We start from the raw sequence: 22,610 nt of genomic DNA, 5'->3' as shown, positions 1-22,610 counted from the left end.
GCGCGCGTGCGGCCCAGAACGTCTAAGGGCATCACAGACCTGTTATTGCCTCAAACTTCCATCGACTTGAAATCGATAGTCCCTCTAAGAAGTGTCTATACCAGCAAATGCTAGCAGCACTATTTAGTAGGTTAAGGTCTCGTTCGTTATCGCAATTAAGCAGACAAATCACTCCACCAACTAAGAACGGCCATGCACCACCACCCACAAAATCAAGAAAGAGCTCTCAATCTGTCAATCCTTATTGTGTCTGGACCTGGTGAGTTTCCCCGTGTTGAGTCAAATTAAGCCGCAGGCTCCACTCCTGGTGGTGCCCTTCCGTCAATTCCTTTAAGTTTCAGCCTTGCGACCATACTCCCCCCAGAACCCAAAGACTTTGATTTCTCGTAAGGTGCCGATTGCGTCAATAAAAGAACGACAACCGATCCCTAGTCGGCATAGTTTATGGTTAAGACTACGACGGTATCTGATCATCTTCGATCCCCTAACTTTCGTTCTTGATTAATGAAAACGTCCTTGGTAAATGCTTTCGCAGTAGTTAGTCTTCAGTAAATCCAAGAATTTCACCTCTGACAACTGAATACTGATACCCCCGACCGTCCCTATTAATCATTACGATGGTCCTAGAAACCAACAAAATAGAACCATAACGTCCTATTCTATTATTCCATGCTAATATATTCGAGCAAAGGCCTGCTTTGAACACTCTAATTTTTTCAAAGTAAAAGTCCTGGTTCGCTACAAGAGCTAGCCAGAAGGAAAGGCTCGGTTAGGTCCAGTACGCATCATGAAGATGGACCGGCTAACCAAGCCCAAGGTTCAACTACGAGCTTTTTAACTGCAACAACTTTAATATACGCTTTTGGAGCTGGAATTACCGCGGCTGCTGGCACCAGACTTGCCCTCCAATTGTTCCTCGTTAAGGTATTTACATTGTACTCATTCCAATTACAAGACCCAAAAGGGCCCTGTATCGTTATTTATTGTCACTACCTCCCCGTGTCGGGATTGGGTAATTTGCGCGCCTGCTGCCTTCCTTGGATGTGGTAGCCGTTTCTCAGGCTCCCTCTCCGGAATCGAACCCTAATTCCCCGTTACCCGTTGAAACCATGGTAGGCCACTATCCTACCATCGAAAGTTGATAGGGCAGAAATTTGAATGAACCATCGCCAGCACAAGGCCATGCGATTCGAAAAGTTATTATGAATCATCAAAGAGCCCGAAGGCATTGATTTTTTATCTAATAAATACATCCCTTCCAAACAGTCGGGATTTTAAGCATGTATTAGCTCTAGAATTACCACGGTTATCCAAGTAGTAAGGTACTATCAAATAAACGATAACTGATTTAATGAGCCATTCGCAGTTTCACTGTATAATTGCTTATACTTAGACATGCATGGCTTAATCTTTGAGACAAGCATATGACTACTGGCAGGATCAACCAGATAACTACATTAAGAAAATTATTAAAGACAATTCAATAAAGAATCATCAAAAATAAATTCTGAAGTTACTAATGATTGCAAGAAATATATTTCAATTTCTGGTGATTTCATTTAATTTTAATGTTTTACCATCAAATTAAATTAGTCACATCCAAATAGCCTTCTTTAGATTTTCCTGGTATGATGTCCGCTAAACATTATAAATAAATTAATAAATATAGGTTTAACATAACCAACCATGGAGGGAGTTACACTTGAGAAATCACAGAATAAATTCCGGCTATTTAACAAGGCAGACCCCCAAATGGTTTCAGTTTAATACTTGCTATCAGCTAGTAATCCACTAAATCCTTCAGTGCTTATATACGAAATGGTTAGATATTCGATATAAGACTGTTCAGGCTTATTTCTACAAGAGAAATTCACCCATGTTATTATAGCGTAAAGAGTAGTTCATGAATTTTGCATCACTTACAGACTCTCTCCACTTAATAACTTGGCCTTAAACAAGCTTGTCGCAATTCTCAACTTTCGTCAAGTATTACTTTTTTCAAACTCGTCATTTGCTTTCGCATAAATATCCATTCGCTGAATTGTTGTGAGTAAAAAAGTTGTATCATAGTTTTATGTTTTTTAGGACATAAAAAAGTGTTGTTTTTTTCATTTTTTTTTCCACGTCGAGGCTCTACGTCGAATTAGGTCGATTTTTCGACCCAAAAAAGTGAAATGGTAGCAGAAAAATTACCGGATTAGGTAATTTTTTTTCTCGCCCTAATTTTTCGACCCATTTTTTGGTCGACTTTTCGCATACACTTTTGAATTAGGTCGATCCTTCTCCCTGTTCTTGAAAATTATCACGTGATCAAATTACTACTACTCATCTCAAGTACACTCACACTAATTTTTTCCTCCCACTTTATAGTCTACTTTATTTTACACTCTTTCGGTTGCGGCCATATCTAGCAGAAAGCACCGTTTCCCGTCCGATCAACAGTAGTTAAGCTGCTAAGAGCGAGACCGAGTAGTGTAGTGGGAGACCATACGCGAAACTCTCGTGCTGCAATCTTTTTTTGACCTTTTTTTATTTGAACTATCGTTGTTAATAATATGAAGAACGTTTTCAATACCATCTTTTTATGTTACTGTAGATAACAGCTTATATTGAAATAACATACCTGTATGTCTATCGGATACTGGTAAAGTAGAAAGAGTTGATATAGAAGTAGAACAAAGTGTTTACTTCATCCTACAATATTTTTTTTCAAATGCTCTTATCTAGCAAACTTGATATTTCACTCAAAGTATTTTTTTTTTCACAAGTTTTTTTGTTCACAAAATTAATTTATTTTCAACATTTTTTGTATCAAAATTGAAATAAATTTTTTCAACTTTTTTACACCACTTTTTCTTTCTAAGTACACCAAAAATGCTATATATTATCATTATATATCACAAAACTTCGGGCTGACGCCCGGTTTGACCCCACCCACCCTCCAAGCTGAAAGCTTAAACTTGTCTTCCCTCCAAGTTTGAATGCTTCAGCTTATTTCCCCAATTAAAAAGGGGAAAAGGGAGGGCCGTAGGAGAGGGAAGAAGAGAAAAGAGGGGGGAAGGAGAGAGAACATTGAACCCCGATCGCCCCTAGCTCCTTTATAAATTCGAGGCTTCGCCTCGAATGAGCCAAATCATCCCCCGGTGGTATAAATATTAGTTGCGACTTTTATATATTATAAATTGCCTACTATGGCGTAGTGGTCATTTTTAGCGAAATTTTTTTTTCCAACGGCGTTTGTGGTAGGTTTAAAGTGTAGCGTTCGATTCTCTGTAAAACAATGATATACTAACTTGACAATTCTTATGTATGGCCAGGTTAAAATTTTTTGTATCAATCAATACCCTTAACTATGGGGAATGTTTCAAATTCAACGCGACTTAACACAAAAACAGAGAAAAAAAAGAAAATTGTTAGTAGAAATTCTCGTTATATACAGGATTTTGTGTGTATGTTTCATAATTTGATTGAAGTAGTATGGAAAATATAAAAAAGCGCTTGAAACCAAATAATAAATGCTATTGAAAAACAATAATTACAATAGTTTTGAATAAAATGAATAATTTATTTTTGTTAAAGTTTGATTTAAGCTTATAGGTATCATTTGTAACTACTGTTGGTATGTCTTTCTTCTCTTTCCACTTGTAAATGTCAACAAATTTCATCCTGATGAAGTCATTAAACAAGACTGGATCAGTAGTTTTGAAGACTTTTTCCTTCGATTATGCAATTCAGATTCCAAGCTCGCATTCAACAATTGGTCAATAAAATTACATTCTCTCCACCACATAAGCTGCTGTGTTTGAAAATGATTGACACCGCTTCATAAAGAAAGTACAATTCGCAAATATAGTTCAACAAATGATCAATAGTGCAGTATCTGAAAACTATGAAGTAGTTGATAAAAGATAACCTTGATCACCTTCATGTTTAATTCAATAACAGTACAAAATCATTGAATCTCTAATTTAATGAGTCGCATTTTGTTCATCAATATGTTCACTAGAAATAAGATACATCATCCGCATTCAAAACAGTTCTTTAATAAACAGCGAGATGCAAACGCTATTAAAATTAATAGTTTTGAAATAGAGAGATTGCATAGATTGCAATCAAGTTGAGCAAGAAGTTCTCGATAAATTCAGAAAGTTGAGAGCAAAAAGGCAAATTTTTGAGACCTTCAAACAATTGGTCCTTCGAAAGCTTTATTTCTGTTGTAAGATCTCTTGGCTCCCTCAAATCTACTTAACAACTGCTTGCTATTGCCTCAGACTATTCATTGCTGAGGTTTAGTCAACACTAAAAAATATCTCAAAGCTATGGCTGCATCAAGTTTCTCAAATTATTTTTGATTGACAACATGCGAGATCAATAAAGCAGAGTAACGGAACTTATTCTCCCGCATCGGGTTTTGTCGTTGAAGAGATCTAGTCAAAACGTCAGAATCAAGCGTTAAAATGGACTTATTTTAAAACCTGATAGCAATCGATTTCAATTATTCAATTTGCAGAATGTCAGTTATAATTGTCCATATCTGAAGTCAGTTTTAAAGGTGATACAAGTTGAACTTGTGAAATGAAAATAGTTGATGGACCTCCATTAATTTGAGGTGCAGCTGTTAATATTTCAAAAATTGATTCCTTCTCCGAGTTGTTTAGTTTTCAACCCACGAGGAAGTTTTTCATTATATGAACAAAACCAAACACCAGAAAAGGCAAAGGGAAAACAAAGTTTGTAGAATACGCAAGAAAGATTTAAAGCTCAAAAGTTGCAAAGTTTTTATGATGTGTCTATTGCTGTCTTTCAACATTTACTAAAGCCATACTTGCAAATGCAAGCTGAGGTGCTCACGTACTTTAAAGAGCCAAATTTTCAATCATCATGATACAATTTTCTTTCGACATAGTCTCAAAAAGCACTATGTCAGTCTGAAGTTTGTAGCTAAATAAACAATCTCACACAACATTCAGTACTGATAACCTTTTTGAGCAGATAAAAGGATAATGATTCTTTCAAACCAAATTTGGCTGAAACTATTTGATAACTTCATCTTTAGCAAAGAGCTTTTTTGTAAGCTTTAAGAGTCTTGGGATGTCATAAAATTGATCATAGCAGTTCAACTTTTTGAAAAAGTCCAAGCAGATAAACGTGATGTCTCTACAAACTTGGTATCATAATTTGTTCGTTATATCAAATAAATAAAGGTATAAATTTTGAAACAAAATCTAATTAAACAACTCTATATTAAATCTTCAGTAATATCGTCATCAATGTACTCATCATCTTTATTCATTCTGTAAATAGTCATAGCCATACTTGCAAAATTTAATCCACTCATTAACCAATCCGGTACTCCAATAGAATTTAATTCGATAAGATTGAAAGTAAAATCTAATAAATTACCAATTAATTCTAAAATGAGCATCATTTTATCAAATTTTAAATCTTTTAATATTTTATTATATTTTTTGTTTATGTCTTCACTTAAAGTTGACTTTGTTACTGAGTTGTCATTTAATATTTTCTTTTCAATGTTGACTTTTCTTATTTTTCTTATCACGTTTAATAATTGTGATATTGTTTTTCTAATCAAAAATATCAAAATTAAAATCCATAATTTGTTGGTTTGTTTTAATAAGTTTGTTAAAAATTTGGGAAACATTGGTAAATTTGAAAGTAAATGTAAATTATCTAATAAGTTGGCGATATTCTCCAAGAAATTTATAAACATATGTTCCAATTGTTTAAATGTGAATTTTTTAGGATTGTAATATTTTTTGATCGATTTTTTGGAATTTGATTTAGTTGTTGAGTCTTTATCTGAGTTCAGTGAATTATTTGTAGATGCTGGTTTTATTGAATTATCTATATCAAATTTATCAAATAACGGCGGGTATTTTGGTATTGGCTTATTAATGATTGGTAAAGTTTGAAACTTATTGAATTTAGTTTTCAGTTCTTCTTCTTGCTTTTTGGATAATATATCTTGTAATTTATTTAATTTATCTGAAGTTATTGATGAATTACCTTTTGCTTGTTCTTGTTTAGCTAAATTTAAAAGATTATTTATAATTTCTTGTTTTGATGGTTGACCTATAACTGATGTTTTTAATGGAATTCTTTGATGTATGTGATTGTTATTACTATTGTAGTTGCTTATATCTATGACTGGATTCTCCAAAGTTGTTGTTGTTGTCATTTGTGATATATTAAAAATTAAATCTCTTATAACAAGATGGAATTAAAAGTGGGGAGGTGTTTTTTTTTTACAATACCTATTTCTTTTTTAGTTTCCAGTAGTAAAAATTATCACGTGAATATTATGTATAATGCTACTAGACTACAACAAATTTTAAAATTGATAAGATTAGAGTAAAGTTTAAGTTTATACTTCAGCTATCGTAAGCTATCATTCAATTCATTAAAATAAGTCGCTACTATACAACAATTTCATGAACTTCCTAATTTAGTTAAAATTTTAATCATATCTTCACACCATAAAATATAATTATTATCTTTACTTATGCTATCAAGCTCACTACTATTGTTATTATTATACAATTGAGATTCATCAAGGAGTTTTTCTTTCTCTTGTAAGTCCTTTTGTATAATCTCTATCTTGGTCTGTAATTCTCTAATTTTTTTTTCTTTGTCACCAATTATTTGGTCCATTTCATTTGACTCATTCTCAACAATCTCTTTGGCTTGACTGTTAATTTGCGAAGTTGAAGTCCCAATATTCGTATCAATTCGAAATTCATCATCACCTATTATATAATCTACGAATTCTTTATACTCTGGATCTTGTTCCTCTTCATTTACTAAATTTTCAAACTCTTTCTCTATTTCTTCCAACTCTTCTATAGTCAGTTTTACACTGTTTTGCTTTGCATTAATTGATTCCAAAAGTACTTTCACATCCTCAACTTCTGCTTTCAATTCATATACTTTATTTTCCATTTCAAGTTTTAAATTTTTCAATCGTAATTTCAAATTATTATTTTCATTTCGTAATTCTTCATTAATCGTATCATTGAAGTTCATCAACTTTTCATAATTCAAAACGGTGATTTTATGTAGGAACTTTTCTTGACTTTGTTGTTCAATATAATTTAATTTTAATCTTTTGAAGTTTTGTTTTTGTATATTTATTTGATCTTCAATTGATTTTGGATCTCGTATATTTTGAGCTGAGAATTCATCTGCAGTCGATAGTATTGAATATGATTGGCATTTGTTTAGTAAAATATTGAGGTCTTTCTTATATGTGGTTGTAGTAGTCATTTTCTTTATTTGTATTGTTTGTTTTGTTTTTGACGTGAATCAAAATAAAATATCTTTTGTAAAATTTTGTAAATCAAAAAAATTAATTCGGAAAAGTCTTTTCATAAATAAAAATATGATTGATCTGGAACATTTGAGAACACCCATATGAATAGTTAGAATTCAAAATGAAGAACCGACCATCTATTTTCACCATTGAAAACATTAAAAAATGATGATATTTCACCACTAAAAACAACAAAAAAACAAGATGACATAGAATTGTACGGGGCGAACTGGGAATCGAACCCAGGGCCTCTTCGAAATTTATGCTCAGGTGAGATAACCCAAACGAAGAATCATACCACTAGACCATTCGCCCTCAAACGTTGCTTAAAAATTGGCTGTGTTTAATACATATTAGCTTAGACTAAGTAATAGTTATAACCAAATTTTTGAATATCGAATGAAAATTGATCAGATTTGCACGGTCTATTATTTAGCGCAGGATTATTCATATGATATGTTACTTTTTCTTTCTATATTTGTCCATAATCTGCAGTATTATTTCCAAAAAGCATTAAGGAAGTTTTCTATTAGATTATTCAGCTTGCGATATTAAGATTAGACGTCTTTCTCTACATTCAAAATTTGTGATATCGTAAATATAACTTTTAAATATAACGTGCATGGTTTAAATTTGCAAAAACTTTGCTGCAAAATATCACTAAATCACTAGAGACAAATTGAAATTTTGAAGTGCACTCAATTTTACCGGTTTTGTAAACAATTCCGCTAATAAGAATTCAGATAGAATACGCTCTCAAGGTAAGGTAAGGCAATATAGTCATACTACTAACGAGTTCACTAATGTAATGTTAATAAATCATATTACTTATTAAGTTTTACGCACTCTACTTTTAATAACTCGTGATAAGATAAAAAAAAAAAAAAGTTATTCACCTCGGTAAAAAAAATTACAAAAATTTAATTAAGGAGAGTGAGAGAGAGTGGGGAGAAAAACTAATTTAGAACGAGATTTAGAACGAGTTGAATGAAAATTAGGACGGAAAGAATGAAAGAATGTGGAGTCAAAAAAATATCTTTTAGAATTGAAGTAATATTTAAATCTGGGGTACACACATTTTATTCAAATTAACCAAAATCAAAATCAAATTGAATTTTTTTTTTATTTTTCTTCAGATTTTGAAGTATTATTTCATTTTATTTTTCTTATCAAATTTTTAATCAATTATTATTAATACAATTCAACACTTTATTCACATCCTATTAATTAACAATGTCTGACGAAGAAAATGATATCTTATATGAAGTTAAAGATAGAGTTGCAATTATAACTTTTAATATTCCAAAAAAATTAAATGCATTAAATGGTGAACAATATTTAAAATTAGGTAAATTTGTTGAACAAGCTAATGAAGAAGAAGATACTGTTGCAACTATTATTCAAGCTACTGGTAAATATTTTAGTGCTGGTGCAAATTTTGCTGATAAAAAATTAATGGAAACTGATCCTGCTGAATTATTTAGTCATGAATATTGGTTAGCAAGATTTGTTGCAAGAAATGTTTGGTTAACTAATGTATTTAATGATCATAAAAAAATATTAGTTGCATCAGTAAATGGACCAGTAATTGGATTAAGTACTGGATTATTATTATTATGTGATTTAATTTATGTTAATGATTTAAGTAAATTTTATTTATTAGCTCCATTTGCTAATTTAGGTTTAGTTGCTGAAGGTGGATCATCAGCTACATTATTTGCAAGATTGGGTTGGTCAAAAGCATCAGAAGCTTTATTATTAGCAAAACCAATTAGTGGACAAGATTGTTATAATGCAGGATTAATTAATAAACATTATGAAGGAAAATTAACAACAGAAGAATTTAATCAAAAAGTATTTGAAGAATTAGTTTCATCATTTGAGAATTTACATGAAGATTCTATTTTCAAAAATAAAGAATTATTAAAATTAACAAGAGATCAATTAATTAATCAAGCAAATTCTCAAGAAGTTATGAAAGGTTTTTATAAATGGTTAGAAGGTGTTCCACAGGGTAGATTTGCTCAATTAGCTATGAAAGAAGTTAAACATAAATTTTAAGAGAAACATATATAGATTAGAATAGAGGAGGACAATAAATTGAGTAAAATTATAGAACATATTTTGTTTGATAATGTAGAATTCTAAAAAATTGCGTAGAAAAATTGGTATGGAATTTGATTTTGTAAACAAGTAATTTATTTTCACAATTCCATGCATACATTTTTTACAATCATTAACGAATGAGTTTTGATGAGTTTTAACCTACCCAATCCAAGTTTATTAGGTATATTATTAGTAACATCAACACATAGCGGACCTCAATTAATTTATAAATACCCAACAGATCTAAAATTAAATCAACAACCATCACAACAATATCAACCATTACTACAGAAGAATGATAAATCAATAATTGAAGATTCAACAGATTCAGATGAAGATGATGAATTATATGAATATAAAAACAATGATGATGAAATAGATGATCAAACTGGTCATCAATCATTAGTTAATGAAATCAATGATGATAAAGATTTATATGGTATTACATCTGAAAGTTGGGATATTCATCATTTAAATTATTACATGGGTACGCGATTGGACTTAAGAAGATTTCTAGATCAACAAGATGACCTAAGAGAAAGACAAAGAAAGGAGAAATTAGAAAAAAAACCAACTTCATTAATTAAAACCATTTCAAAAACAAGTTTGACTCATAGTCAAAATAGTTTAACTTCCCTAAACAAAGTAAGTGCAATAAATGAAGAAATTATAGGAATTGATCCGATTTATTTAATTGAAATGTTAGCACCTCCAAAAGCAATGTGTAACACGAGATTTGAAATGACTATAGAAGGGAAAATCTTTTTGGGATTACCAATTCATAAAAATGATGATGGATCTTGGAAATCAATTAAACATTCAGAATCAACAACACCTACAAAGAATAATTTAAATATGTTTCATTTAGTGTTTATCATGAATCCTCCAATAATTGAAAATAACTATAGAATTGATGAAATGTTTCAACACGTAGTTTCAAAAGTCTCATTAGTTTTAAGACATGCACAATCAAAACATGATTATATAGGTCAACAAAGTAAATTAATTCAAGCTTTTAGGGATCAAGGTACAGATGAGATTGCATTAATTGAAAAATCATCATTATGTAAATTAATATTTGATTGTTTTACAGATATAAGTAATTCACGAGTTGCAAATTTATCAATTGATGGTAAAATTAAATCTTTTCAAATTCCAATAAAGACCGAATTTCATTCATTACCTGATCCAACGGTTCCTTATATACCTGGGTCATATTTATCATCAACTGTTAACATACTAAGCAACAATGGATTAATCAACATTGGAGAATCTTCAAAATACGGTCAGCAACAAAAAATTATACATGAAGAAGAAGAAGAAGATTCAGATGAGATAATAATATACTTTGCATTGTTGTTATTAGATGAGCCAGAGAACATTATTAGAGATATCAAAACATCAACAGATTCAATACTAGCAAGATTTATAAGAATGATTCAACCAACAGAATCACTACTTAAATTATCATTAAGAAATCCTCAATTAGATATAAGACAAATAAGATCATTTGCATTTCATTTAATATATTGGAGAAGAGCAAGAATAATCCAACCATTATCATCAAGATCAGTATATATAATATCACCTATGGCTCCATTAACTATAAAATTATACGATGATATAACACAATTTAATCTAAAATTCCCCACATTACCATCATTACCTCATTTCTTAAAATTATTATCACCCAAATCAAGAAAACCTCAACAATTTGCAGCTATAATTCCATCAAGAGATCATAGAGATAGTTATCTTCAAGCATTAGCATGGTTAAATAGATTCGGATACGTAACTCAACAACTTACATTTATATGGTTGAAAATATCACGTAAAATTAAAATAAAAGTAGAAGAAGATATAGAGAATGAAAATTTATCTAAAAAACGAAAAAACTCAAATAATTTAAAACCAGAAACTATAAAAACAGCAGATAATTCATCAAAACAAAAAGATACAAACACAATTACAAAACAAGAACTTTCAAACACAACAACAAAATCAGGAATAGATAAATTAAAAGAACATCTCAATCAGTCATCAAATGTATCACTTTTGGAAGAAGACGACACCATAATTTTAGATCCAGGTAGAGCAACAACATTAGAACGAAGATGGATTAATGAAATTATTTTTAATGAATGTAAATTATCTAACGAATTAATAAAAATTTTTTATAAATTACTTAAATATATGAATGGGAAATCTCCATTGGAGTTGTTGTTGCTTAAAGATAATGTTTCGAGAAATGAATTAAAGAAATTGTTGTTTGCTATTGAAGATTATATAATTTCTGTTAGGCATTGGTAAGTTTTGATTTATTAGTATATGATTTTTTTTTTCTTTTTCTCACTTAATGAATTGTTTCAGGTTTTTTTGCTTTATTCTTCAGCTTCAAGGGCGATGTCGTTAAAGAAGGGTACAAACTGTACAAAACTGTTTCAGAGTGCACATAAAAGTAGTTTAAATAACACATTCAAAATCATATTTACACAAATGTTCATACTTTTAATTTAAACATATTCAAAAAAGTGCTAAATTCATAGCTTATTAATTTGCATTGAGGTTTTCAAAAATCTTTTATAAGAGAATAAAAAGCAAGTTGAGTAATCACAAAAAGATTGTATATGTACATTACTATTCCAAACTAGTGGAACTCTATCAACTAGTAATATGCGAACTAATTGTGTTCAATAAAAGATCCTCTCTTACTATGTTCGTTTATTTTAAAATAAGACTAGAAACCGGGGGGTTTGAATCAGTTTTCTCTTTTGTTTCCGATAAAAACTGAGACTTACGACAATATGGATACAACGCAGAATTAAATATTAAAACTGTTTCAGACTGTATATAATTCGGCAAGAGAGAAAAACCTGAAACAATGCAAAATCAAAACATATGTATTCTAGAACGAACTATAAACCAGTTGTAGAACAACAACTATTGATAACGAACGCCAGGCTCATTACTTAAAAACAATAATACCTTTCTAATTAATTTTTCTTGTTTTTTTCCGTACTTTTATAATCATGAAACATTGGATTACCAGGAAGTGGAATAGCATAACCTGTAATATAAGAATTATATTTATCAGCAGTTCCAACAAATGCGTTGTACCAAGCAATAAAAGAGGTTATAACACCAAATACACCACCAGCTCTTTTAACTCCAACATGACCAGTAAAATCAGCAGCTGCCAATAATATAAAAGTCATATCTAAAAATACAAATAAACTACAAAAAGCAACAGTTGTTTTCATAGTTACTAAAATTACCATTATTGTGAATATGACCCAACCAACCATGAAAAGCCCATTAGCATTTGCTAATTGCTGGGGGTCATCTTTATAAGCCTTTAATACTCCAAAACTATCAAATTGAAGAACACTTAAACTAATCCAAAATGAACCATAAGATGTTAAAACTGTTAAACCAAAAGTATTACCAGTAATAAATTCAAATAAACCTGCGACAAATTGAACCATTCCTCCATAAAATACACCAAGACTAAATACTAAATTTGGAATCTCAATACTTTTAGCTCCACAATTAAAAAGCGAAAGCACTAAAGTTGTAAGAGCGAAAGCACTATTAAATTTGTTAGAAATTCATTTTCACATAAATTTTCATAATTGTTAGAAAAACGTACCTTAATCCAACAGGAGCTGGATTCATCATTATATCATTATAAGGAGCTGGCTCGTTATTCAAGAACCCACCAAATGCAGATTGAAGTTCATGTCTATAATATTTTCTATTATTTATGATTACAAATTCATTACCATCACCTGCAAATTGTATATGATGAACTTTAGGTTTGTCAGTGGTTGATTCTGTGTGTATGGATTTATGAGATGAAGCGTCTGACATTTTGTGGTAGTTTGAAAAAATCGGTTACTGATTAAATTGTAAATATGAAAGTTTAAATTATGAAATTATGAAAGTATCAAAGTGTAAAAAGTGGATCTATGTTTTTCAAATCAAAGGTTTATTAAAAAGTGGTTATTAATTATTCTTGAGTCTAAATTTTTAGAAAAAGATGATGGAATTTATATAAGTCTATCAATCATAGAGAACATTGTGTGAACCAATAAGTTTGAAATGTATATAGAAACAAAGAATAGTCGGTTATAAATTAAGATCTTCAGTCTACCCCCTCCTTTTCCCCCATTAATAATTTAATATTAATGAGAAAAATAAATACAAAAAAAAAAGAATGTTTTAGAAAATTTAAAAAAACTTTAATTTTTAAATAAGTATGAATCTCGTTAAAACTTTATTAAATTATGTCAAAGAAGTAAGATCATATTTCCATCATTATTTATTAAATTCTTGCTAGTACTTTGATTTAATTAATTACGTATATAAATATTTTACATTGACAAAGATCCCCACAAAGTTGGTCGGTCAATAAAAATAAAAATTTAAAAAATAAGATCTCATAATTAGATTTTTCACTAGCCACAAATTTAAATAATCAATCAAATCAACGCAACTTTAATTTTTATTAGTATTCCCCCCACATTTTAATATAGATTTAACAATATATGATCTTAAGGCTAGAGAAATAAGTACATTTGAAAATCATGACTTCAACATTTTTAAAGCTCATTGAACTTCTTACATGAATGTATATGTAATATGTAGTATCTCGCTAATTTATGCAGCTTAATAATAAATTTTGTACTATCAAATTTTGCCCCTTAAGTAAATTTTTCAAAATTCTTTTTTTCAACTCCAAACATTATTTTCATAGTTCTAATTCATCATTCAATAATAATAAATAATAAATACGTTTGAGTTCCCCACAAAATAATAAATCAACGGTTAGAAAAGCACATAAAAAAATTAAATTCAATATACGTCAGTCACAATTTGAACAACAAAGCAAAATCATTCAATACATCAACAATGTCTTCCGATGATGCCATAACATACGAAATAATAGATAGAGCAGTTGTAATAACGTTAAATAAACCAAAAAAGTTAAATTCATTAACATTATCAGAATATGATCAAATTGCAAAATATTTAGAACAAGCAAATCAAGAACCGGATACAATTATAACTCTTTTACAATCATCAGGTAGAGCTTTTTCCGCAGGTGCAGATGCTCAATTTATAAGTCAACAAGATTCAGAATTAGAAACTTGGTTAAATTTATCAGTTGCTAAACAAACTTATTTAGTTCAAACTATATTAAATCATAAGAAAATATTTGCAATAGCTTTAAATGGTTTTGCAATTGGATTATCCGCTGCTATAGTAGCATTAGGGGATTTAATTTATACTCATGATATAAAAAAGACATTTTTATTGACTCCATTTGCTAATATTGGAATTGTTGCAGAAGGTGGTACTTCAGTAACATTACCATTAAGGTTAGGTTGGTCAAAAGCAAATGAAGCATTATTATTATCAAAAAGAATAAGTGGAGAAGATTTGTATAAATTAGGATTAATTAATAAAGATTATGAAGGTAAGTATAGTTCAACTGAAAGATTTAATAAACAAGTATTGGATGAATTATTAGATGCAACTGAAAATTTACATCCAGAATCCATTATTGAAAATAAACAATTATTACAAAAAATGTATAAACCATTAATATCATCAAATAATTCACAAGAAACATTTCAAGGTTTAAAGCATTGGACTTCAGGTATACCAATGGAAAGATTTAAAAAATTAAGTACTGGAGAATTAAAACATAAAATTTAATTACATATAACTACCTATTTAAGTAAATACACTTTCTTGATTTGCTTCTTCTTCATTACCAGCCTCTAATTGTGAAAATTTTGTAAAATGTATAGGACGATGTAATGCATCATAAAAAGTTAATGGTAAATCAATCTTTAAATTATATAAATCATTAACATTAAAAATTGTTCCCATAAAAAAATAATTCCATATCTCATCTTCTGGTACCATATAATTACCAACTATTTTATCAGACATTATTAATTGTGATTTTTTACTAAATTGTTTATCAAACCCTTCTGGTGATTCAGACATCATATCATTATTTAGTTTACCCCATTCATATCCTTCTTGTGATAATTCAAATGCTGTTAAAGTAACTGATCCAGGCGTATAAGAAGCAGTCATATTAATAAATCTTGGATTATAACCATTCAACATTTTAGCTTGTGTTGTTACATCGTATGAAGTCATATAATCAAAAGATTGAGATTGTGAATGGATCCAACCTAATAATTCATAATTTTGTTCTTTTAAATATCCTTCATACTCTGGTAGATTTGTTGGGAATTGAATGGAATTTGTACTACCTAATTGGGGAACAATTACTAAACATTTAATTTCTTTAATATCTGGTTGATCTTCTGCAGGTGATTTACCATATAAAAATCCACCAACTTGAATTCTTAAATCTGAAATTTGAATAAATTTTTGTAAAATATTTTTAGGCATAATATAGGTATAAGAATCATCATCAATAAATTCTTCAGAAGTGACATAAATATTTTTAGCTCTTAAATGTAAATTATTAGCAGCTAAGGCACGATTTCTCCATTCATTTCTTGATGAAAAAGTTGCTTGTTCGTAGTTTGTAGTAGTAACAGTAACAATTTGTTCACCGTGAATATTTGTTGTAATGGATTTTTGTGCTGAAATTTCTTTATTTTCAATTTGGTTACCTCCATTTTTTTCAATTTCTGCCAATTCTTGTCTTCTAATAGCTGACATTTTAATATCTTGTCCTAAAATTAAATCTCTAATTTCAGATTGAGTTAATGATTGTATATCAATATTATATTTCTTAGCATAATCTTCAAGTATCAAATCTCTTAATTTAGATTCAACTTCAATCCATTGTTCATCTGTTAAACTTGGCCATATATGATGTGTTTCTGTTTCAATACCCGGTGGCCATATAATTGAAGTTGCTAATTCTGTATCACTATTTAAGGCTCTTAAAATTAATATAACTCTTGAAAATGCAGTATAAGGTGAAATTCTTTCTAACCAATCATCATAAAAATTATAAATAACCATTTTAGGTTCATTGGCTTTTAAAACAATATCTGATAATTTCTCAATTTTCAAAACTGAAGCAAAAGGTAAATGTAATTCTGATGGACGTATAGAAATATTTGGAAAATCTAACATATGTACTTCCAAGGGATCCATCATACCTTTTCTTGATACTATTAATTGTTTGGGTTGTTCTTCCTTAGGTAATGATTTAATTAATGCAGTAATTTCTTCGGCAGCTTTCCATTTAGCTAATTGACTCAAACGTTTTTGACCTGCCCATACTGATGTATGAATAATCCTCAAAAATAATTGACCAGTTCTTGGATTTAATATAAATACACAACCATTAATCGGTTTTGTTGCTAAATTACCTTCGAATGTTTTATGAACTGTAACTCTATAAACATTTGTATCATCAACAAATAATTGAGTATCATTATTAAACAATTCAGCATAATTATTTGAATTCAAAAATGCTTCTTGAGGTTGTGCGTGGTATAATTGTAAACCTTTTCTAATTCTTTCTCTTAAAACATACATCGCAGGATTTGCTTTCATAATTTCTCTCATTGCATTTGCAACTAAAGCTTTTAAACTGGGAAACCAATTACCATAAACATCATACATATTGTAAGCTAAATCTATAGCAATAATTATACCAGTAGGAGAAGGATATGAACTTGTGCCATCAGTAGTATAATCAAGATATTTAGATCTTGCATATCTTGAAATATCATGTGAATCATAATCACCATATCTTAATTGAACATCAATCCAAAAAGTCTTAGCAGGTAAATTATAATTTTCGTCTTTATCATTAAGTAAAGAAGGTTTTGAAACATTCCATTTATAACTACTAGTCAAAACAACATCAGCAGTTGAAGAATTCATTCTATAAGATTTTCTTGGATGAATAGCTTGTTTTTCGACATTATCAATTTGTAAAATTTCTAACTCTTTATCAAATACTTGACATAAATCTTGTACCACACTTTCATGAATCTTTTGCCATAAATGAGCACGAAATATTTGAATTAATGAAATTTTCAAAGTGGGGATTTTACCATGTAAAAAAATACCAGTTAAATCTAATTGAACCAAAAAACCGACATAGACATTAGCTCTGTTAATAGTTGGTGACCACCATAATGTGAATCTACGGTTTGGAATTTGACTTAAACCTGATCTTTGAGCATTAGTCAATTTTTTGAATTTTAAAGAATCTTCAAAACCAGATGCCTTTTCCCAAAATAATCCTTCCCATGAATCAAATCCTGTACCTTTAAATAAAGTATGTTCTAAAATCGTTTCAATACCACCTAGAGCTTGTATGACATCAGTTCTATAAGCATTTAAATTCCATAATTTACCATCATGATGACCCGATGTCCACCAAAATGGGTTATATCTACCAGTATTAAAATGCTTGAATTCTCTTCTTATTCTATGACCTTTATCATAAGCTAAAGTGTGTCTATCTTTTTGAAATAGTGTGCTGATTCTAGGTATACCTCTATCCCAATTTGCTTCCATATCTTCAAAAGTTAAACGACGATTTTGTGAAGCTGCCTCTTCTCTTTTTATAGCGTATTCAGCCCATACTCTTTGAGAATCTAAAAATTCATTTTCCCAAGTTGTAACATACCTAAATATAGTGGGAATTAAATTTTTTTCTTCATGTGACATACCAGTTTTAAAATATGTGATTCCAGTATCTGTTTGTTGTGACCATTTTAAATCAGATTCAGGTATAAGAATATGTGATGCACTTAGCATACCCAAACCACCTAATTCCTTTGGTGTATAGAAAACTGCAGGTGGAAAACGTGTAGGCATTTTTGAATTAAGACCCATTTTAACACGATTTTGAATTTTAGTTTCACATTTGACTAATACTTCTAACAATTCAGGAGTTGCAATAGCTGCTTCTCTATAATATGTAACTAATGCAATCAATGCAGTATTCCATTTTGCAGCAACTTGTGTAAAAGTAGTTGATCCAGATGACATTAAAATTTGACTTATTCTATTGCTAAAACTACTTACTGCATCTTTTGATACTTTTAGATAAGCTTTGGCGGTTCTTTCCTTAGTATTTTGATCAATCAAATCCCAAACGTTTTCCTGTGATGAAGTTGACAGGTTTGCTCTTATTTTTGGTAAAATTCTAATCTCAAACCCACACATCTCGAATAAAAGATTTGGATTATCACGAGAATATACTGAACAAAAAGTGTCCTCCCATTCCATTGTAACTAAAGTATTAGGGATTCTTGATTTAATTTCCCAAAATACTGCTCTACCTAAATTAACATCATGCCTTAGCAATCTCATACGAGAATCTTTTGGCCAACATCGCTTGTTGTTATAACCAACAACATTTGAAAAATTTGGATCTGGATTTTGTTCCAAAAAATCATAAATTAATCCATTGGATTCATCATCATCAAATCTGAAAAAGATATGTATTTTGTCCATATATCTTGAGTATAATCTTATTGGAGATGCACATTGAGTTTCAACATCTTTAAATTGAAGGAAATTGTTTGGATTCGTAACTGGGCCCGCCAATTCTGAAGCTCTTTCCAAACCAAGTATTAATAAATCAACAATTAATCCATAATATTGATAAACAAAAGATGAAAATTGTAGTCCTCTAATTATACCATACTGATTAACATAATTCATATCTTTATAAGTAAGGTTGATATTGTTTTTTGATGTGATGTAATCTGCAATGTTTGTATCCATAATCAATCTTAATAATCTATTAATCAAGGTGAAATCAATCTTGTCTGAAAATCTTGATAATTTACTTTCAAGCATTACATTACATTGACCCTGTGAAGTATTCCAGACATCTTTTAGGTTGTTAATACCTTGACACCATTTGTAAACCATTAAAGGGGGTATTTCATCATCTGCAGGTTTAATCCAATTAGGGAATAATTTCCTTTTGTCTGCTTCATACCATAGATATTGATCTAAATAAGCGTCTGTAATTTTTTCCAATGGATCAACTGAATAAGTAGGTTGTAAATGACTATAAAAATCCATCATTTCCAAACCAACTTCTTTAAATATTCTTTGAGTCAATAAATGTTTCTTAATTCTTGCTAAACATTCATGTGGATTATCATAAGCCTGTTCAATTAATGCTAATTCATCTCTTTGAGCAGCATTTAGTTTTGCTGTTGTATTGAAAGATGCTTTTAAATTTTCTAATGCAAGTGTCAATAACTTTGTATCATGTTTGTATGAAATTGGTGGGAATGGAATAGGACTAAATTTTCTACTTTCCAACCAATTGACAGTAGTTTGGAAAATTTTTATAGCTTCATCTGGTTGTATAAACGGACCATTTTTACCAAAATCATTTTGTCTTTCCTGTTCATTCTTGATCCATAATCTTGTTAATCTTCCTAAGTTTTTTTTGGCAACTGTTTTTTCAACATGAGTTCCCTTTCTAATTCTTTCTCTATTATACTGTGCAACTGAAATCCAACCATCAGCTTTAGCTTTGATATATCTTTCGATAATTTTTTCAATTGGTTCTGGTAAACCGGGGACTTTCCATGGTATATTAGCTTTCCAACATCTCCAAGCTTCACTTAAATGTTGTAAAATAGTTTTTGATTTACTTTGTTTTAAACCTTCTGGAATCATATCTAAAATATCATGCATTACTTGAGCTCTTAATTCTAAATCATAGTAAGAGTCTACTCTTTGTTTTGTAATAGTTTTAGCAACATCATTAGCTCTTCTACCTTCAAATTGTCTTGCAATTAAGTTACCTAACCATCTTTCTAATAACGGTATGATACCTCTCAAAAAGAAAATCCATACCTTCCAAGCTGGTTGCCAAAATCCACATCCTGGACCTTTTCCTATAAGTTTATTAAATCTTTGATATACTATATGTTTGAAATCTTTACATTGACGAATTTGATGCATTACTTTATATTTGTATCTGTAAATACCAGTTAAATGACCTAGATGATTTAAAATGTAATGAATTCCATCTGCTAGTTGATAGGCATCAACATTCCCCAAACGGTATTGAATATGTGAGTCAACAATAATTTTGATTGCTCTTAGTATTTCTCTAATTAAATGGAATGCATTACCAAATCTTGATTTTTTACGTTCTTTTGTAGTTAAAGTTTTGGTGGGTTTTAAATTAAAATTATAATCTAAATGTAAATAAGTTAACCCTCTTTTATGTATTAATAAATTCAACATGTTGAATCCTTGTCTGCAAACTTGTGTACCAGCTTCTACCCAGTCAATCTTAGTTTGTTGAAAAAATTTAGTACCCCGTAAACTTTTTAGCAAATTTGCTTTACTGCTTGATTTTGATCTTCTATTTTTTCTGGTTTTTAAATCATTAATTACACTATTTTTCAAAAGCTTTTGATAAGATATTCTAACTTTTAATGGTGATGATCTTGGAATATGATTTCTATACCATGATTTCGTAATGGGTACATCTTCTGCTCTCTTCATTCTTCCAGATCTGATGTTGAATGGATATGGTGCTGATAATAAATCAATTGATGGTTTTAAAGACTCTGGTTCAATTAATGCTGGAGTGTCTTTCGGTGATTTAAATAATGGAGTAAAATTTAATTTCATTTCTTCTTTTGGCTTTTTTGATTGTTTTCTCGGTATGATGGGGTTGAATTTTGTATTAAATGTAAATGCTGGAAGTTGGCTTAAATCTGATTTGTCATCACATGAAAGGTCATTTAAAATTGGTGCTAGTGAAATGTTTTTAACAAATGAATTATATAAATAAGGAAAATCAACTTTATATTCTGTTTTAATTGGTGATCTGATAATTATTCTATCAAATGAATTAAACTCCGTGAAATCTTCAGCTTCTGAATTAATTACACCTTCTTGAAATAAAGGTTCAAATTTAGGTCCACCAGGAATTGAAACATTTAAACTTTTAGCTGTAAATAATTCGTTTGTATCATAAGGGTGATCAGTGGTGTCCAATAATGGTTTTGATATTTCATATAGTTTATGCATTGTATCAGCATCTAAATTCCATGATTTGTATGATTCCCCATTTACAACATCGTTATCATCAATCAAAGGTTTTTCATCATATATCCAATCTTTAAAATCTCCAATTTCATCTATCTCATTAGATCTTATTGCAACAGGTAAACTTAAATCTTCAAAATTTTCAGTCCAATCCAAAAATTGTTCTTCATCATCTAATGGAGGAAATCTCATTCTTCTAAAATGTTTACGATCTCTTTTCTCTCTTCTCATCATATTCCAAGTTAATGCCCATTGTGCAATATATACAGGTTCTATAACCCTTGGAATTTCATTAACAAATGTAATTGCACCAGTCTTGTGATATAATACTTTAACTTCTTTTGATTGTTCCCATGGTTGTGGAATATTTTCTAATAATTTAAAAATGGCATGAGGTAAATATTTTAATGAACCTAAATGAGATCTTTTATCTGATGATACTCTTTTCAGTCCTAAATCGGCATGATCAATTATTATTTTACGTAAATGTTGAGGTGGCATTTCTATATTTGTAGGAACAGTAACAAGTCCAGATTTTTTAGATCGTTTTTTGAGTTTTGTATTTACATGATGAGGTGTTTTGTTATTTATATTTGGCTTCAATGATGGTGGTGGTGGAGGCGGTGGTGTAGGTAGACTTGGAGGCGGTACTCTTTTGACGCTATTTGATTTATTGGTTGGTGGTGGTGGTTGTAATTTCGAGATATTCGAAGAAGGAGGAGGAGGTGGTGGTGGATTTAAATGTCGCCTTTTGTTACCGTTACCATTTGATATACCTGGAGGTGGTGGTGGGGGAGGTAGTTGTTTTCCCATTAATTATTTGACGAGTTTTGATTATTATTTTCAAATTTGGTTGTAAAAATAAAATATAAAAATATGAAACCTAAATTGTTTTTGTATGTAAGAAGATATTTTTTTATTATAGTGTTTAATGTCACATTTTGTTTTTTTGAGACATAGACCCTATTTTCTTGAGACACCAAAAGATAAGCTACCAATTTAATACTCGTAAATTTAATGTAGATCACTAATGTTTTAACCGGTATAACTAAATAACTAAATTTAGAAATTCTATACGCTATATCAATTCAAAAAGGATATATTGATATTCTTCAAC

General features: G+C 29.8%; 7 protein-coding genes across 7 annotated transcripts; 3 read left to right on the top strand and 4 right to left on the bottom strand. All coding sequences in view use genetic code 12, as the record gives it.

Moving 5' to 3' along the window:
- Positions 1 to 5,239: 5,239 nt before the first annotated feature.
- On the bottom strand, positions 5,240 to 6,199 carry KGF54_000133 (uncharacterized protein; the record flags this gene model as incomplete). The annotated part of the gene is made up of 1 exon (XM_051761687.1): positions 5,240 to 6,199. The coding sequence occupies one exon, from the start codon at positions 6,197 to 6,199 to the stop codon at positions 5,240 to 5,242; it is 960 nt and encodes a 319-aa protein (XP_051622748.1).
- Positions 6,200 to 6,450: 251 nt separating this feature from the next.
- On the bottom strand, positions 6,451 to 7,284 carry KGF54_000132 (uncharacterized protein; the record flags this gene model as incomplete). The annotated part of the gene is made up of 1 exon (XM_051761676.1): positions 6,451 to 7,284. The coding sequence occupies one exon, from the start codon at positions 7,282 to 7,284 to the stop codon at positions 6,451 to 6,453; it is 834 nt and encodes a 277-aa protein (XP_051622747.1).
- Positions 7,285 to 8,563: 1,279 nt separating this feature from the next.
- On the top strand, positions 8,564 to 9,391 carry ECI1 (dodecenoyl-CoA isomerase; the record flags this gene model as incomplete). The annotated part of the gene is made up of 1 exon (XM_051761665.1): positions 8,564 to 9,391. The coding sequence occupies one exon, from the start codon at positions 8,564 to 8,566 to the stop codon at positions 9,389 to 9,391; it is 828 nt and encodes a 275-aa protein (XP_051622746.1).
- A 192-nt stretch (positions 9,392 to 9,583) lies between these two features.
- KGF54_000130 (uncharacterized protein) lies at positions 9,584 to 11,746 on the top strand (the record flags this gene model as incomplete). Its single annotated transcript, XM_051761654.1, has 1 exon — positions 9,584 to 11,746. The coding sequence occupies one exon, from the start codon at positions 9,584 to 9,586 to the stop codon at positions 11,744 to 11,746; it is 2,163 nt and encodes a 720-aa protein (XP_051622745.1).
- A 683-nt stretch (positions 11,747 to 12,429) lies between these two features.
- KGF54_000129 (acetate uptake transporter family protein) lies at positions 12,430 to 13,306 on the bottom strand (the record flags this gene model as incomplete). The annotated part of the gene is made up of 2 exons (XM_051761642.1): positions 12,430 to 12,970; positions 13,086 to 13,306. 2 exons carry the CDS (start codon positions 13,304 to 13,306, stop codon positions 12,430 to 12,432), a joined length of 762 nt encoding a protein of 253 aa, XP_051622744.1.
- Positions 13,307 to 14,347: 1,041 nt separating this feature from the next.
- On the top strand, positions 14,348 to 15,157 carry KGF54_000128 (uncharacterized protein; the record flags this gene model as incomplete). Its single annotated transcript, XM_051761631.1, has 1 exon — positions 14,348 to 15,157. One exon carries the CDS (start codon positions 14,348 to 14,350, stop codon positions 15,155 to 15,157), a length of 810 nt encoding a protein of 269 aa, XP_051622743.1.
- Positions 15,158 to 15,175: 18 nt separating this feature from the next.
- Positions 15,176 to 22,306, bottom strand: PRP8 (U4/U6-U5 snRNP complex subunit; the record flags this gene model as incomplete). The annotated part of the gene is made up of 1 exon (XM_051761620.1): positions 15,176 to 22,306. One exon carries the CDS (start codon positions 22,304 to 22,306, stop codon positions 15,176 to 15,178), a length of 7,131 nt encoding a protein of 2,376 aa, XP_051622742.1.
- Between the last annotated feature and the right edge of the window lie 304 nt (positions 22,307 to 22,610).

The sequence above is a fragment of the Candida jiufengensis genome, assembly GCF_024610255.1.
Source record: "Candida jiufengensis strain CBS 10846 chromosome Unknown scaffold9, whole genome shotgun sequence".
NCBI classification, from domain to species: domain Eukaryota; kingdom Fungi; phylum Ascomycota; class Pichiomycetes; order Serinales; family Debaryomycetaceae; genus Lodderomyces; species Lodderomyces jiufengensis.
Note: the sequence above shows the minus strand (reverse complement) of the source record. Positions and strands in the feature narration are given on the sequence as shown.